Consider the following 16,797-nt stretch of genomic DNA (forward strand, 5'->3'; position numbering starts at 1 on the left):
TGGTGTGTTGTGATGGTAAAAAAAAAAAAATCAAAGCCAGTGATTTTATACTTTAAAAAGTAAAATGAAACAAAACTATTTCGGTGTGAACATGGATATAAACTGACAAAAAGGCAGCATTTAAAAAATGTTAATCATGGTTCATTTCAATGATTAAGATTAAGATTTTTAATTTTGCATATATAACTTTGAAGTTTTCAAATAATCTAAAACAATTATGTGTAATTTTTAAAATGATAAATAAAATAATGCTAAAACTACAAAAAAAAAAAAAAAAAGAATCAAATATAACCATGCTCAGGGGGCAGGCACAGCTCTCTGTTTAAATAAGCCCTCCAAGGGACTCTGCTGTGCTAGCGCTTAACAACCACTGCTAGGCTAAGGCATTTGTGGATCTATTCATGTCTCTCTCAGAATCTTGTCTCGCCGTAGCTTCAGAATCTGCCTAGTTCAGAAGTAGTCTTTGCAGATGTAATAAGTTAAGGATCAAGAAATGAGATCATCCTGGTTTTAGAGTAGACCCTACATTCGTGGCTAACAGATGGCTTAGTGGTTGCCTCTGGGTTCCTACATGGCTAACTGTGGTTCGAGTCCCAGACCTGGTGGCTTGAAACTCAAGCTGGGCATGTGTGCGTGCGTGCCCAAGTTCCCAGAAGGAGAATGGAGGAGAAGGGATTGTGGTGTGGCCATCCCTTCTTGGAGATGATTTCTCAAGTTTCCTCTCACTGTCTCTGTCTCTTTCTCTCTGGCGAGCACACATACCCTAAGGCAAAAACCTAAAAAGAGAGAGAGAGAGAGAACATAGAGACACACAGAGGAGAAGGTCACATGAAGATGGAGATCAGGGCTACACTTCCACACGCCAAGGAATGCTTATAGCCACTAGAAGCTGGAAGAGGCAAGAATGTATATTTCCGTGGCGCCTTCAGAGGAGGCCTGACATCAGTGGCCCTGTAGGCATCTTGATTTCCAACTCCTGGGCCTCAGACCTTTGAGAGAATGATGTCTGCTGTATTAAACCACTCAGTTTAAACCACCAGGCCAGCTGATGGCATGGTGGTTAAGGTGACTAGAGGGAATGGCAGCTTAAGGTAGCTGACTGTGTGGTTCAAGCCCTAGACCCAGCAGCTTGGAAAACATGTCAGGCCTGTGTGTGTGTGTGTGCCCAAAATTCCAAGAAGAGAATGGAGGAGAAAGGATTCTGGAGTAACCATTCCCACGGGGTGGGGGGGGGTGCTTTCTCATTCCCCTGCCCCCTCTGACTTTCTCTGTGAGCGCACACACCCTAGAGTAAACTAAAAACAAAACAAAACTAATCAAACAAAAAATTTCACTCGGTTTGTGGCACATGGCATGGCAGCCCCAGGAAACCAATAGACACCTGGTGGAGCTCACAAGGATCTCTGGGTCTTCCTCAGGTGCACCTGTTTCACCTTGCCTCCCGTCACTGTCCCCCATTCATTTATCTTTCCATCAAGAAAATTTACGAAGTGCCCCTCACATGTCAAGTCCAAGGGTTAGAGAAATGACCTGCTGAGACCTGTGAGGCCCACTGCCGAGGGGAGTGGAGAGCCAGTCTCGGGCAACTGCAATATGGTGGGCCAAGGGCTCTGCAGGCGGGCCGACACCTCCTCTCCTTGTAGCTCTGCAAATACACTGCTCCTCTGTTCCCTTTCCCCACCTGTCCCTGCAATGCCAAATACCCTTTTCCCACTTTTTATTTTGAATTTGCCAGAAGGCATGTGAACTCACTGGGGAAGGGAGGAGAGAAAGAGAAGGAGTGAGGAGAGAGAAAAAGAGAGAGAGAAAGCAGCCCTCCTGGGGGCTGGCCTTGCCGCAATCCCTCTTCATTCTCCTCTCAGAATTCTGGGCCCGCACACACACATCCCTGGACTGTTTTTCAAGCTGTCAAGTCCCAGGACTTGAACCAAACAGTCAGTCATGTGGAATCAAGCTGCTTTAACCACCACACCACCAACTGGCCCATGCGTCTACCCCTTTCTCCAGTGCAGACTCACTCCCTCCAGTGTCCTATGTCTGAACTCGGTTACAAGGGGCAGATTCTGTTGGCCAATCCATCACAGATCTTATATTTATTTGCCTCCCTCCCTAGACTGTGAGCTATTGAATGCATGAACTGTGGTCTTTAGTCTTATTCTACTTTTTATCCATAGAGCCTCAAACAGTACCTGGCTCATGGTAGTTTCTGTAAAAAAATATGTTGAACTGAATTGGAATTGAAAGATCGATTGCAAAGATGAGAAGAGTGTCCTTCCTCTGTGCTAGCAAAGGATTCTTTTCTCAGCTGCCTTTTCACAATGCAGAAGGAGCAGAAGGGGGCAGGTCTCTGGGTTGCACTGGGCGGAGAGACTGGGGATGGGGTGTGGCGCTAAGTAGGCTTTCGATGCCACCATCCGGGCATCTCTGCAGGCCGACGATGCCGGTCAGAAGTCACATTTAAATCTCCAGTTGTTCCCATTATGCCTGGGAGTTGCCCCGTCACTTGTGGCTGTGCTGCAGAGCAGAGGTTCATGCAGGCAGCAAGAACCGCAGGGCTGGACACGATTCCGCCCCATGCTAAGTGCTCCAGGCTGCCAGGGCTTTGGGATTCTTGCATCAGTGTCTCAGTTTGCATGTGCATGTTCCTGGCAGTGTTCTTACCATTCCGCATCTGCCATAAGCTGCTTTTTATCTACTATAAACAAGAAAATCCCCCAAGAGCCAAGATTATGTAATTGTGTCTGAAATACAGCTAGACTTTGAATGGGAGACTTGTCTTGAAAGGAAGAGGGTGGGCGGAAGTGCAGGGCATGTCTGGACATCAGAAGTCCTTTGTGTTTCCCCTTTTACTCATGGTGGTGTCCCAAAAGATGTCCTGATAAGGGAGGCATGACTACACATGCTAGAGAGTTTCTCAGGGCTCACTGTGGTTCTTTTGGGTTTGGGATTACAGTCAAATGCATATTCTTGCTTAAGACTGTGCTTCCTTGGGGTCGACAGGTGGCATGGTGGTTAAGAGTGCTAGACTCCCACATGGCTGACCACGGTTCGTGTCCTGGACCTGGCGGCTTGCTTTCTCACCTTCCCTCGTTCTCTCTCTCTCTGTGTCCCTCTCTGGTCAGATTAAAGTAAATACCTAAAGTTACATAAAGTAATTCTTAAAAAAGTAAGACTATGCTTCCTTCTATTTTTTTGAGAGAGAGAGATATATTTTTGCTATAGGGCGCATGTGCTTGCCAGAGAGACAGAAAGCAAGAAATTTTCCCCTGGGAGGATGGCCACACTGAAATCCCTTATCCATTCTCCTCTTGGGATCTTGGGCATGCATACACACACGTCCAGTGTGAGTTTTAAGCTGCTGGGTCCGGGACTCAAACCATGATTGACTACATGGGAGTCCAGCGACATAACTGCTATGCCATCTGCTGATCCCTCCTATACTTCCTTTTATACTAAATTCCCAGTCCCATTTTTACCTACAACCAAAGCCTCCCATTTTTTCTCAGGAGTCTGAACTTATACCTCACCTGTCTCCAGCTCCCAAGCGTCTCGGGTGCAGTTTCACCTGAGCTTGCCTGGTGTTGCTGGTCATGAATCCCAAGCTGTTCTCCATTTTAGACAATGTTTATGTTGGCTAAATATTGGCATAAGCAAGGCATAAGCTTGGCATGTTCACAAACACCGTGACAGCTCTCTGAACAGATGTTCTAGCTTTTACGAGTTGGGTTTCATTTACAGGCACACTCAGTGACAGCTGTTTTTGTCAGCGGTGTGCAGAGCTATTCTTAGAAGGTTCATGATAGTTCTGGTTCGGTGGTGTTTCTCAAACTCTGCTGCACATCAGAATGCCCCTGGGAAGCACTTACAAATCCTTATGCTTAGGACAACACCAGACCAATTCATTCAGACTCACTGGGAACAGAACCCAGGAATCAGTGGTTTTTAGAACTCCCCAAGCAATTCTAGTACGCTAGCAAGTTGGAGGACTTGTCCCCCAGTCCAGTGCCTCTCAGACTTTAATGTACTCACGGATCACCTGAGGATCTGTTAAAATGCAGACTGTGATTTAACACTTCTGGGCAGCCAAAAAGTCTGCATTTTTTTTTAAGAGGCAGATTTTTGCTATAGGGTATGTGTGTACTCTCAGGAGAGACAGAGACAGAAAGCAAAAAATCACCCCCCAGGGGGGACGGCTATGCCACAGTCCCTTCTCCTCCATTCTCCTGTCAGATTTTGGGTATGCATGCATATCTGCCTGGCGTGAGTTTTAGGCTGCTGGGTCAACTCGAACCACAGTCGACTACATGGGAGTCCAGCGATGTAACTATTATGCCGTCTGCTGGTCCCTCCCTCAAAATTCTGCTTTTTTAACAAGTGCCCGGCAACATGGAAGCAGGTCCTAGTCCAGGGACCGCACTTGGAGTAGCAAGGCTGTATGTGATTCATTCTAGGGCCTGTTCATTAGCCCTGTGAATAATTTTTCAGAAATCATTGCTTCTTTTGAGTTTATGATCATTTCCATCCATTTTCCATGGGTTTCCCCAAAACTTACTCCCTCTTCTGCCTGTATTTACAGTCCTCTCTTATGAGAAAGTAATTTCAATGCTCTTCTCTTTTTTCCTGCTAGACAGAGATTCTCTTGAAAAGAATCCATACATTAGAATAGATCTGAAGTGCTATCTAGCTAAATGAAGCATATTCTTTGGAGGTCTTGCTTTTCTGTCTGTGCTCACCCTACCTTCGAAACTTATTGAGTGCAAGGAGATAACCTTTAGGCTAAGGAAATCTTTGTATGTGGTGTGATTAAGCAGATGGTTCCAACTGTCTCTGTTATTGCCGTTCCCAGTAAGTTAGTCCCAAACATTAAGTCTTCTGATTTTTTTTTTTTTTTGGAGAGGATTTTCTCTATAGGGCACATGCGCTCACCAGAAAGACAGAGACATAGAGACAGAAAGCGAGAAGTCACCCCCCAGTGGGGATGGTCACACCGCAATCCTTTCTCTTTCATTCTCCTCTCGGGATCTTGGGCACGCACGCACACGCGCCCGGCGTGAGTTTTAAGCCACCAGGTCTGGGACGCAAACTGTAGTCGACTATGTGGGAGTCCAGCGACATAGCCATTACGCTAACTGCTGGTTCCCCGTCTTCTGAATTTTTAAGAAATCATTAATGAAGGGGGAAAACATGGGAGAAGTCATGAAATAAATAAAAGTAAATAAATAAAAGTTCAGGATTGGCTACAATTCTGGTCCCAATACTTTTGGAAAATGCTATTTCCTAGCCAGTATTCTCCTGGAATTACAACAGTATTTGTCAAATAGTGATCTGTAGACCCTAATGTTAAACATATTCTTGGAGATTCAAAACTTTTTAAGGAGATCTTTAAAATCATATATTTGATACTAGTAATAACTTAAAATTAATATAAAGTACATTAAATCATCAGGATGAGACCCAGTGCTGGCCCATGACCCAGTTTGTACATATAGATGCTTTATATGCTAAACAGTCACACAGCCATTGTTGCAGGCTAAAGATAAAAGAATAGATAGATAGACAAGGGATCAGCAGTTGGCGTAATGGCTATGTTGCTGGATTTCCATGTAGTCGACTACGGTTCGAGTCCCGAACCTGGTGGTTTAAACTCACGCTGGGCACGTGTGTGTACGTGCCCAAGATCTCAAGAGGAGAATGGAGGAGAAGGGATTGTGGCGTGGCCATCCCCCCTGAGGGATGATTTCTTGCTTTCTGTCTCTCTGTCTCTCTCTGTCTCTCTGGCAAGTGCACACGCCCTACAGCAAAAAAACCTCTCCAGAAAAGAACATAGACAGAAGGAGGAATAATTGAAAAATCATGTGTTTGGGCTAAGAGGAGGCCCAAAGGTAGTATAAGGAGCCTTACAAATGAAAGTTTCTCCGTAGATCAAGTAGAGAAATATGATAGAAGAGCTAAGAAGTCACATGACTTGCTAAGACTCAAACAAATTCACCATTATGGCAATCAAGACTATCTTCCATTGGGTATAGCGATTTCGTCTCAACTAAATAACGTTGTTTACATTAAATGAAAGCATACATTTAAATATTGCTGATTTGCATTTTGTTGGTATTTAATTTTTAAATTTATTTGGATTATGTAGTTACTTCAAAAGTATTAAGCATTCTAGTTTTTTTTTTTTTTGAGAGGTTTTTCGCTATAGGGCGCGTGCGCTCGCCAGACAGACAGAGAGAGACATAGAGACAGAAAGCGAGAAATCACCCCCCAGGGGGGATGGTCATGCCACAATCCCTTCTCCTCCATTCTCCTCTCGGGATCTTGGGCACGCACGCACACGTGCCCGGCGTGAGTTTTAAGCCACCGGGTCCGGGACACGAACCGCGGTCGACTACGTGGGAGTCCAGTGACATAGCCATTACGCTAACTGCTGGTTCCCTAAGCATTCTAGTTTTAAGTTTATGCATATTCAAGTAACTTTATAATGCAAATAATTGAGGCCTTTAAGAGGGCAAGTTTTGGTGCCCTGAGAACGTTTTGCATGTACTCTTTTGGAATACACGCATCCTTGTAGGCAGGTTAATTTGCTTTTTTACTTTCTGAAATTTCATCGTGGCCAAAGGGTATCTCATGTACTTGGTTCTAGGGGGCTGTTAACGGGACACCATTGGAAACATAAACCCAGCTGCTAAAAGATTAATATTTACAGTAGCTGTAAATATTGTCACATTTTCCAGAAAAAAAAAAAAATTCCTGGCTTGGAAGTCATGCTTAATGGTGCAATGTGCAGGCTGGAAAAGTTTGTTGGGTTCAATCTGACAGGCCAGGGATGAAAAATATCGGGTTGGTGAGGCGGCCTCACCGTAACTATGATTGGGGGGAAAATCAAATGCTTACGGGCTGTGGGGCCTCTGGCTCTCCATTCCCTGGTGGGTGGCTGAGAGGTTGCACGGCTGCTGAGACCTGGGTGTCCCCTTTGGGCAACTGTTGACTGCCTTCTGAGAGGGAGTAAGACTGGCTCTGAGGATTCAAAAAAAGAGATACATAAACAGGCTGATCCACTCTCCAAGGCTTGCTGTTTCAAAGGGCAAACTGGCCTCCTAAGGTGCTAATGCAGGGCCAGTTATTACTCCTGAGTCATCTGCATCATCGGAAGCATTTTTTTAAAGGTTTTTGCCATAGGGTGTGTGTGTTCAGGAGAGAAAGGGGAGATGGTGGTGAGAAATCATCCCCCAAGGGCATGGCCACACTGCAATCCTTTCTCCTCCATTCTCCTCTTGGGATCTGGGTTGCGCACACACACAGTGCCTGGGCGTGATTTTCAACCCTCCAAGTTTGGAACTTGAACCCTGGTTGGCCATGTGGGAGTTCAGCACCTTGACCACCACGCCACCTACTGGCCCCCTATGGGAGATATTTTAAAAGTAGGTATCAGGCCAGCTCTGTGGCCTGATGGTTAAGGCAGCTGGATCTTACATGGCTAACCCTTTGGTTAGATTCCTGGACTCCTGGCAGCCAGAGAAACCTGGTGTGTGTGTGTACACGCCCAAAATCTGAATCTCAAAGGAGGGGAGAAATGGAAGAAAAGGGATTGGGTCCTGACCACTCCCCATAGGGTTCTCTCTCATGTCCTCTCTTTCTGTCTCTTTCTGGAGAGCACATACATCTTCTAACCAAAAGAAAAATAAAAGTAGGTTTCAGTTTCTGTGGAAAATACACCGAATGCTTGGCTTGTATTCTTAGCTAGTGTAAAAATGCTATGTATAGCTAACTTAAAAAAAAGATAACACCTTTCCAAAAAAAATCACATGTATATTTGTAAACATCTGAGTATAGCTTTAATATATAGCAAAGGAAAACTATGATAAAATTGCAGGCATTTTTGACGTTCTGTTGTCATTACTCCTAGCGTACATGCCAGGATGGCATTCTTGCTATGGGAAGCAACAGTAGGTACACAGAACCTTATTAAAAGTCTTATTGGAATCGTTTAGATATATGTTTTTCAAGTAAGAAAAAGAAAATCAAGACTCAACTCTGATCTGTCTTGTGTGTAGCTGGTGCCAACCCAGAAATGCTTTAGTCCATTTTAAATCCTGAACAATTCATATTCATGAGGGCAGATGTTTCAAAAGAAAAGCAAAATAATTAGTCCATTCCACGAATCTCTGCAAATATCTAGATGTTGGATGCTGTTTAGGAATAATACTGGGTTATTTTCATCTTTCCATCCAAGTCATACGGCCCTACAAGAGTAATTTAACCTTGGGCTACCGCTATTTGCAACACTAACCCGTCTTTCCTACAAAACTCTGATAGGTATAGTCTATGAAATGTTGTACCCTGCCATTTTGCTAGAGACTAACAGCTTATTCATACAGTCCACAGATTCATCACTCTCTCCAAGCCACTATTTATTGCCTTATTTTAGACACTTCTCTTTAACTCCTCTTAAGAGATTTTTGGCCAAAGGGGAAAAACATATCATGAATATATGTTAATAAAAGCAATGGTATGCGCTGTAGTTAAAACCAGCAATGAAGGGTGACAAAGTATAAAAGCATCGCTCATGATTTCCTAGTTGAAATTTCTCCACATGCTAACTGAAACGAAAATTGGTCTCAAAAGGCGTGAATACTTACATGACGATTTCCCATTTTCGCTTTTCTAAGGTGGTTGTTCTGTATTTCATGAAGGGATCAGTCCTCCTGCAGGCAAAGTTTATAATGGCTTTCCCAGGGTATACTATCTCTGGAGTTTAATAAGTAACTTTTGGTATTGAATTTGAATACGTTGTTGGGGATGGGTAGGGAGTAGATAGTGACCAGCTAGCTTAAACTGCCTAAGCTGCCCTGGCTGGTCTTTTCAAGTAAAATATTTAAATAAATAAACAATAAACACATTGTAGGCTTTTTAAGTTGAGTAACTGAGTCTTAACTAAAGAGTTTACCTGCTTTACTTGAATGATTCTTTTGTATTTTGAGTGTTCGTTATATACTTTATATCTTTTAATAAGAAAAACATTAACCAAAATTCTTGTTTACTAACATCACTATTATTATTATAGAGGATTTTTTGGAAGGTTACACTGTGTTATACAGATTGTCATTTTTACAATGAATTGGTTTTTAAATATAAAGAGTAATCTGGGCAGATTTTTTTGTTGTTGTTGTTAACGATACTAAAAGGTGCCCTGAGGTTTCCTGTGAGTCCTTGTAGAAATGGTCTATGCCTAACAGCCATGTCTTTCATCTCTCTATTTACCTGTCTCTCTCTTTATCTGTCTGCCTTTTTCCTTAACAGCTAGGTTTGTGCAAATCCTGTTCCATGCCTTGTATGTTTTATATACTATAGAGATACGTGATCTCAGCACGTTTCCCCCCAGAGGTCTCATGGTAATCCTTCATAGGTATGGACCAAACCACTGATGGCCCACGGAAGTTGTTTTTGATCTTTTGCATGTATATCTTCCTATATACACCTTTGCTATGTGTACGTATATGCGTTTGTACAGAATAAAACTTCCAGCCCAAAAAAGTATATGCATTTAAAATTCTGACAGATGTCGCCAAGTTGTCCTCCATACAGATATAAAATGCTGGACCACCGAAAGCTAGATGGTCTGTGAGGCTTACCTTCAAAAGACAAAAAGCATAATACCTCCCTACAACAATCTGGTGGTGCTCATCTCCCCACATACTGGCTACCACAAACAATATCACATGTTTTAAATTTTGCCTGCCTGCATTCCGCCCGCCCTCCCTCTCTCTCTCTCTTTCTTTTAAAATTTGTAATAGGGAGTGTGCACTTGCCAGAGAGAGAGGGGAAGTGAGAAAGCATACCCCGAGGGGGATGACCATGCCATAATCCCTTCTTCATTCTCCTCTAGGGATTTTGGACACACACACGCAAGCACCCAGCATGTTTTTCAAGTCTCTGGGTCCGGGATTTTGATTGAGTAGTCAGCCATGTGGGATCCAGCCATCTTAACCATCATGGCCACCAACTGGCCCCATTGCTGCCAATTTCAAAAATGATTATTTAATTTACATTTCATTCACTAGCCTTAAAATTGTATATCCTACTTTTTTTGTGAAATTTTCTGTGGTTTTAGTTGTTCACGTCTATTCTTTAATTTTTGTTTTCTCTATTCATGATAGGCCAGCGTATACACACATGAGAGAGAGAGAGAGAGAGAGAGGAAGAGAGGAGTACCTTTCAGAGGAGCACCTTTCAGAGTCTGGTCATACTATGATCCCCTTCCTCCAGGCCTCCAGCCTGTCAGATCTGGGCACTCACATGCAAGCCCAGACAGGTTGAAGATTCACCTCAATCGCCAGGTGGGATCTGACTTCTCTAGAGCAGTGTTCTTCCACTGTGCCATGGAGCTGGTCCTATTTTTCTTTCATTTTTATTTGTGAACACTTTATATTATAAAATCTAGGCATTAATCAAGTGTAACACATTTTTTCTAAGTTAGTTGTTCGTCTTTTGTTTCTATTTCTGTTTTAAGTGTGTATGTGTGTGAAGAAAATGTTAATTTTTTATGTATTCAAATATATCAATTTGTTTTTCTTTGACTTGCTTAGAAAACAATTTTCTGCAGTAAGATGCTTAAATGTTCTTGTTTATTTTCTTCAAGTTCTTTTAACAGCTTCATTTTTTTCAAGGTTACATTTTTGATCCACTTGGAATTAATTTTGCTATAGATTAAGGAAGGAAAGACTTCAGCTTAGTTTTAGTTATTCAGTCAGTCGTAGATATTGCGTCATTTGGCTTTCCTTTACTATCCCAAGATGCCACCTTTATTGTATGATAAATTTATGTATAACATAGAATTAAAATTCTATATTGTTTTACTAAACCTTGATTGTATGTATTACTTTTTTTCTTCTTTTAAGTTTTATTCAGTGCCTTGCATGCGCTAATTGTGGGACTAAATAGTGAGTGAGCAAGGTGGATATGTATTTTCTTCTAGAACTTCCCCCTAGAATGAATTTCTATATAAGGAACAAACAAATAATAATTACAAATTGTCATAGGGGCTATAAAGAAGATAAACAGGATGTTACAAGAGACTAACCTGTGTGTGTGTGTGTGTGTGTGTGTGTGTGTGTCTATAAATGGAGATAAAGCTCTAACGTTTAAGGAGCTAACATTTCAGCTGTGAATTAAAGGATGAGAGAGTCCATTATTTGAAAAGAGAGTGTTCCAGACAGAATGTCCTTAGTTTATGCTAAGCTTCAAAATAGAAAGAGTTCTCTCTCTCTCTTTTTTTTGAAGAGAGATTTTTTGCTATGGGGCATGTGTGCTTGCCATAGAGACAGATGAAAGCAAGAAATCACCCCCGGGGGGATGGCCACAACACAATCCCTTCTCCTGTGTTCTCTCAGGATTTGGGGCATGCACACAAACACGCCCGGCATGAGCTTTAGGTCCAGGACTCGATCCATGGTCGACTACGTGGAAGTCCAGTGATGTGACCAGTATGCCACCTGCTGGTTACAAGTTGTGACTTTTTTTTTTTGAGAGGTTTTTCCTACAGGGTGCCTGCGATCGCCAGAAAGACAGAGACAGACAGAGAGACAGAAAGCAAGAAATTGCCCCCCAGGAGGGATGGCCACGCTGCGATCCCTTCTCCTCCATTCTCCTCGCAGGATCTTGGGCACGCACGCACACGTGCCCGGCGTGAGTTTAAGCCACCGGGTCCGAGACTCGATCTGTGGTCGACTACGTGGGAGTCCAGCGACATAGTCATTATGCCAACTGCTGGTCCCCCAGGTTGTGACTTCTTGCAGAACATTTTACTACATTTCCCAGATCTTACTGTGTACCACAGAACTCACAGATCAGAGCTCTTAGAAATGTAAAAAAAAGTTAAGGAAACTTTTTTACCAGAATTCAGAACTCACCGTACATCAAAGAACTTACCTTAGAGAAAAACCTTAGCAATGTGAACATGACTGTAAATCCTTAAACCGCAATTCAGAAATAAGAGTTGATCCCTGAAGGAAACAATATGGAACTTTTTCCAAATTCAGCTGCTTTGAGTCAGCAAGCCACCATAAGGTTATCTGAAAATTTGGGGGCAGTAACTATATCTCTGAAGAAGGAACATTTGCAGCAGACTTGTGAATAAGATCTTGTGAATAAGAGTTTTCCGGCTCCATAAGTAAAATTCCAGGTGATTTCTAAGGTCCATATGTGATGTTTTAAAGGTGCAACAAAAGATAACCATTGCCTTTGGGAAAAGTCACAGTAAATGTTGAATCAAACATACTGAATGAGGTACCAGTAGTTGGCGTAATGGCTATGTCGCTGGACTCCCATGTAGTTGACCATGGTTCGAGTCCCGGACCTGGTGTCTTAAACTCATGCTGGGCACGTGTGCGTGCATGCCCAAGATCCCGAGAGGAAAATGGAGGAGAAGGGATTGTGGTGTGGCCATCCCCCCTGGGGGGGGTGATTTCTTGCTTTCTGTCTCTCTGTCTCTGTCTTTCTGGTGAGTGCATGCGCACTATAGCAAAAACCTCTAAAAAAAATAATGATACTGAGTGAAAAAAATAGAAAAGAGCTTTGCCAGCTGGAGAAAATAAAAGATGGCAGAAGAGACTGGAGATTGGTGCTGGGCAGGACTCAGATACAGGATCAAGGGAGGCAAGATCTCTTTCCTCCAGGAATTGAAGATGGAATGGGGGAAAAGACAAGCAGGCGTTAAGTTACCAACCAATGCTTTGAGCATTTGTTATTATTTTTTCTTTAGTGTCTAATTTCTACATTATAGTCTGCTGCCTCGTTCTGCTAGTCCCAGACTTCCCAGGGTCATGCCCTGTTCCTGCCCCACCTCTTCTCTGGCTTTGGAACCGACTTCTGCGTCACTAACCGTGCTGGGAACTCCCAGTCAGAGATCTTTCCCTCCCTTCCTCCGTTTCTGCCTCTGCCTCTTGGAGTGCAAAGGTCATGAAGAGCAGGCAGTGTGACGTGCAGTGCCCTTTGTGGAGACACCTTCTGTTCAAAGGTGCTGAGCTACTGAGCACAGGAAGTGCCTGAAGAGGAGATAGAGTCCATGGCTCCAGGGAGGTGAAAGATAGAAAGCTGACGGGCCACAGTAGAAGCAGACATACCTTTACCTTTTAGATCACCATCACTGTGGACACCCCTTGATTATTCAGATGTGCCCATAATAAAGTTTGATTCAACTGAAAGGGAACTATTCTCAGTGTCATCTCCTCCTTTCTCCTTTTCCTCATGGCTGGGTACTTAGGAAGGTGGCCGACATGGTTCCCAGCATAACAGCAATGGGAAAGGAAGGGACATTCCTGTGACTTCAGGTCATTTCTAGGAGGATCGCTGGTTGAAAGGCCAGAGGATAGAAGGAGAAGAACTGTCTGGGAAAGAAGAATGAGGGAACAAGATCTGGGGAAGTGAGAGGACCAGAAGAGCAATGGGAAAGTTTTGTTGTTGTTGTTGTTTTGGAATCGTTATAAATATTTAGGGATTATAAATATAAATGAGTGTTACCTCCTTGAAGAGCTCTATATCAGTTTTCACACACACACACACACACACACACACACACACACACACACACACACCGGACTCTGTGCTATGTGATTATTTTCCTCTCCTACACTGGGCATATTTATTTGCACCTCTTGGGTTTGGGTGATTCTCAAAGGGATGGTGTTTCCCCCAGGGAGAACTTGTGGCAATGCGTGGGGTTGCCAGAATGACTGGTGGGTAGTGGGTGGCATGGAGCCCAGGGATAATAAACGTCCTGCTGCCAGGGGACAGTCTCACACAATTGACCAACCCAAAGCCAACAGTGCCCTTTCCCTTTTAAAAACACTTGTCAGGAAACTCCCTCTCTCTCCCACCTTCCTTCTATGCAGGGCTCTATCTGCAGGCCAAGAGCGTAGGAACTTCTGCAGTGCTCCTAGGCATTAAAAACCAGTAAAATCTGATAGTTGCAATACTATGAGCTTCATCATAACACTGGAAAGGTATGGAAGACACAAGATGTGTAAGTGGACTGGCAGATTTGGAAGAAACAAATCACTTAGACCAGTGCTTTCACTCTACACATTAGGAAACTCAGGTCCAGAGAAACTAACAGGCTTACTCAGCAATAGCCAGCTAGTTAGTAGAAAATCTGGTGGGATCAGACTGTAGTACAGGGGGGTGGGGGGATGTCTTTGAAAAGTTCATGGAAAATACATATTAAAAACATGAAAGTGCAGGGAACCAGCAGTTAGCGTAATGGCTATGTCGCTGGACTCCCACGTAGTCGACTACGGTTCATGTCCCGGACCCAGTGGCTTAAAACTCATGCCAGGTGCGTGTGCGTGTGTGCCCAAGATCCCGAGAGGAGAATGGAGGAGAAGGGATTGCGGCATGACCATCCCCCCTGGGGGCTGATTTCTCGCTTTCTGTCTCTAATGTCTCTGTCTGTCTGGTGAGCATGCGCCGCCCTATAGTGAAAATCTCTCAAAAAAAAAAAGTGCATATAAAAATAAGCATGGATTTCAAAAATTTCTCGCTTTCTGTCTCTAATGTCTCTGTCTGTCTGGTGAGCATACGCACCCTATAGTGAAAATCTCTCAAAAAAAAAGTGCATATAACACTAAGCATGGATTTCAAAATTTTTTACACCAAAGTAAACTTATTTTAATTCCTTTATCCATGAACTTTTTAAAAAGGAATTATTTTATTTATTTAAATTTGACCAGAGTGCAAGAGAGAGAGACAGATAGACAGACAGAAGGAAAGTGAGAAAGCAAACCACCAGGTCTGGGTCTTGAACTGCAGTTAATGCTCTGAACTACCACACCACCTGCTAGCCCCTACCCATGAACTTTTAAAGTTCCCTCTTAAGTTTTGGTTATTCCTCTCTGTAGCACTTCCTAAAGTATACAAAATTAGCCTGAGGTCATTGAAACCTCTTGTGATTAACTGCTTTAAGTTATTTTTACATTTTGTCTTCTCAAAAGCTACAGACTCTTACTAATAGAAATTCTTTAGAAAATATGTTAGATGCTATTAATCAAACAATCATGTGTTTAATTATGTGTGTTCTTAGGAAGATCCTGGCTTGCAGCAGGGGTGGAATACACAGAGCACTTCAGGGCACAAACCCATTCTCCTCTTAGCCACCCTGGCTTCTCTTCCACTTCAACAGTCTAAGGTCTTTCTCACCCAAGAGTCTTTACGCAGCATTCTCACTTTCAGAAAACTCTGTTAGGGTGTTGTGGGCTTTGAAAGAACTCATAGACTCAGAGAAAAAGTGGACAAAACAGATTTATTTACTAGGAAAGGGGCTAGATGTGGAGACTTACATTGACCCTGAAAGGTAGGAGCTAGGGACTTTTAAAGGAAAGAGATTTAAAAAGAGGAAATACACACTATAAAAAAAGAATCAAATGGACATGTTAGAGATGAAGACTATAATACAGGAAGTCAAAATCTCCCTTGAAAGTATTAAAAACAGATTAGATCATACAGAAAATCTAATCTCAGATGTAGAAGATAAAATCACTGGCCTAGAAAAATCCACCATGAAGACTGAGAAAATTGTCACCCAAAATGAGAATAATATACAAGAAATACTAGATACCATCAAACGTCTAAACATCCATATAATTGGTAGCCCAGAAGGTGAAGAGACTTATAAGGGCATTGATAATCTATTCCATGAAATCCTGGAAGAAAACTTTCCAAACCTAGAGAGGCACTCAAAGATCCAGTCACAAGAAATACAAAGGACCCCAAATAGAATCAACCCAAGAAGATCTTCTCTAAGAACCACAGACAAAGACAAGATACTAAGATTGGCAAGAGAGAAACATGAAGTTACTTACAAAAGATATCCCATCAGGCTAACAGCAGACCTTTCATCAGAAACAATGCAAGTGAGGAAAGAATGGGCAAATATATTCAAAGTGTTAAGGGAAAAGCAATTTCAACCAAGAATACTGTACCCAGCAAGATTATCCTTCATGTGAAACGAAAAGACAAGAACATTCTCAAACAAAACCTGAGAGAATTTACCAACACCAGAATAAATCTCCAAGAAGTTCTCAAGGGAGTGCTATATGAGATAAAATGAAATACAGACACACAGAAATAAGAGTTCAAAAACTAAGAAAATGGCCAACTTAATCATAGGGACAAGTCTGGAGTTGAATATTATATCCCAGAATTTAATCGGAAAGATAGAACCACAACAGCAGATAATAAAGTACATGAGACTGAACTGGTGAAATAGCATTTTATGACTTTTGACTAAAACGTTGCTGATTTTCTTCTAGGCTTTGTTTTCTGGTTTTAAGGATTTTTTGTTCTGTCTTGAACTGTCACTAGGTTCATGTACCTACTATTTAAACAGAATCCTAACTTGTTTACTGGCTTGAAGTTTTAAGCAAAGTTCCTTAGCATTTTTTTGATTTATTCAAGTTAAAACTGCTTGTGTGGGAGGAGGGAGGGAAATGGCAGAGGGTCAGAAATAGGGGTAAAATATATATATATGTATATATATATAAACTAGAAATGGAAAATTATTGATGATAACATGCATGATTAAGCCACTATGCAGTATATTCTGGGTGGGAAATTGCATTTTGTATGCTGTGATGATGCTCAGGGAATGAATGTAAATTAATTAATTAACAAAATGTTTCAGAAAAAAAAAGCTCATGGAAATATGTGTAGTGGGAAAACTATGTATGAATTTCAAAAATTTTTTGTTCCGGGAACCAGCAGTTAGCGTAATGGCTATGTTGCTGGACTCCCACGTAGTCGACCACG

At 42.4% G+C, this 16,797-nt stretch overlaps 1 protein-coding gene across 2 annotated transcripts in view; it reads right to left on the minus strand.

Annotated features, from left to right (window-relative positions):
- Positions 1-8,712, minus strand: part of ANXA13 (annexin A13) — a 57,826-nt gene extending 49,114 nt beyond the window's left edge. The window contains exons 1-2 of one of the 2 annotated variants that reach the window (XM_006157535.3): positions 8,637-8,712; positions 6,892-7,014 (exon numbers count right to left, since the gene is read on the minus strand). In XM_006157535.3, coding sequence (XP_006157597.1) covers positions 6,892-7,014; positions 8,637-8,651 — 138 coding nt within the window. In that variant the 5' untranslated portion in view covers positions 8,652-8,712. The remainder of the gene's footprint in view (positions 1-6,891; positions 7,015-8,636) is intronic. The other variant, XM_006157537.3, reaches the window with a different exon arrangement.
- Positions 8,713-16,797: the final 8,085 nt, after the last annotated feature.

Source organism: Tupaia chinensis, unplaced genomic scaffold, assembly GCF_000334495.1.
Source record: "Tupaia chinensis unplaced genomic scaffold, TupChi_1.0 Scaffold000545_1, whole genome shotgun sequence".
Lineage (NCBI taxonomy): Eukaryota > Metazoa > Chordata > Mammalia > Scandentia > Tupaiidae > Tupaia > Tupaia belangeri.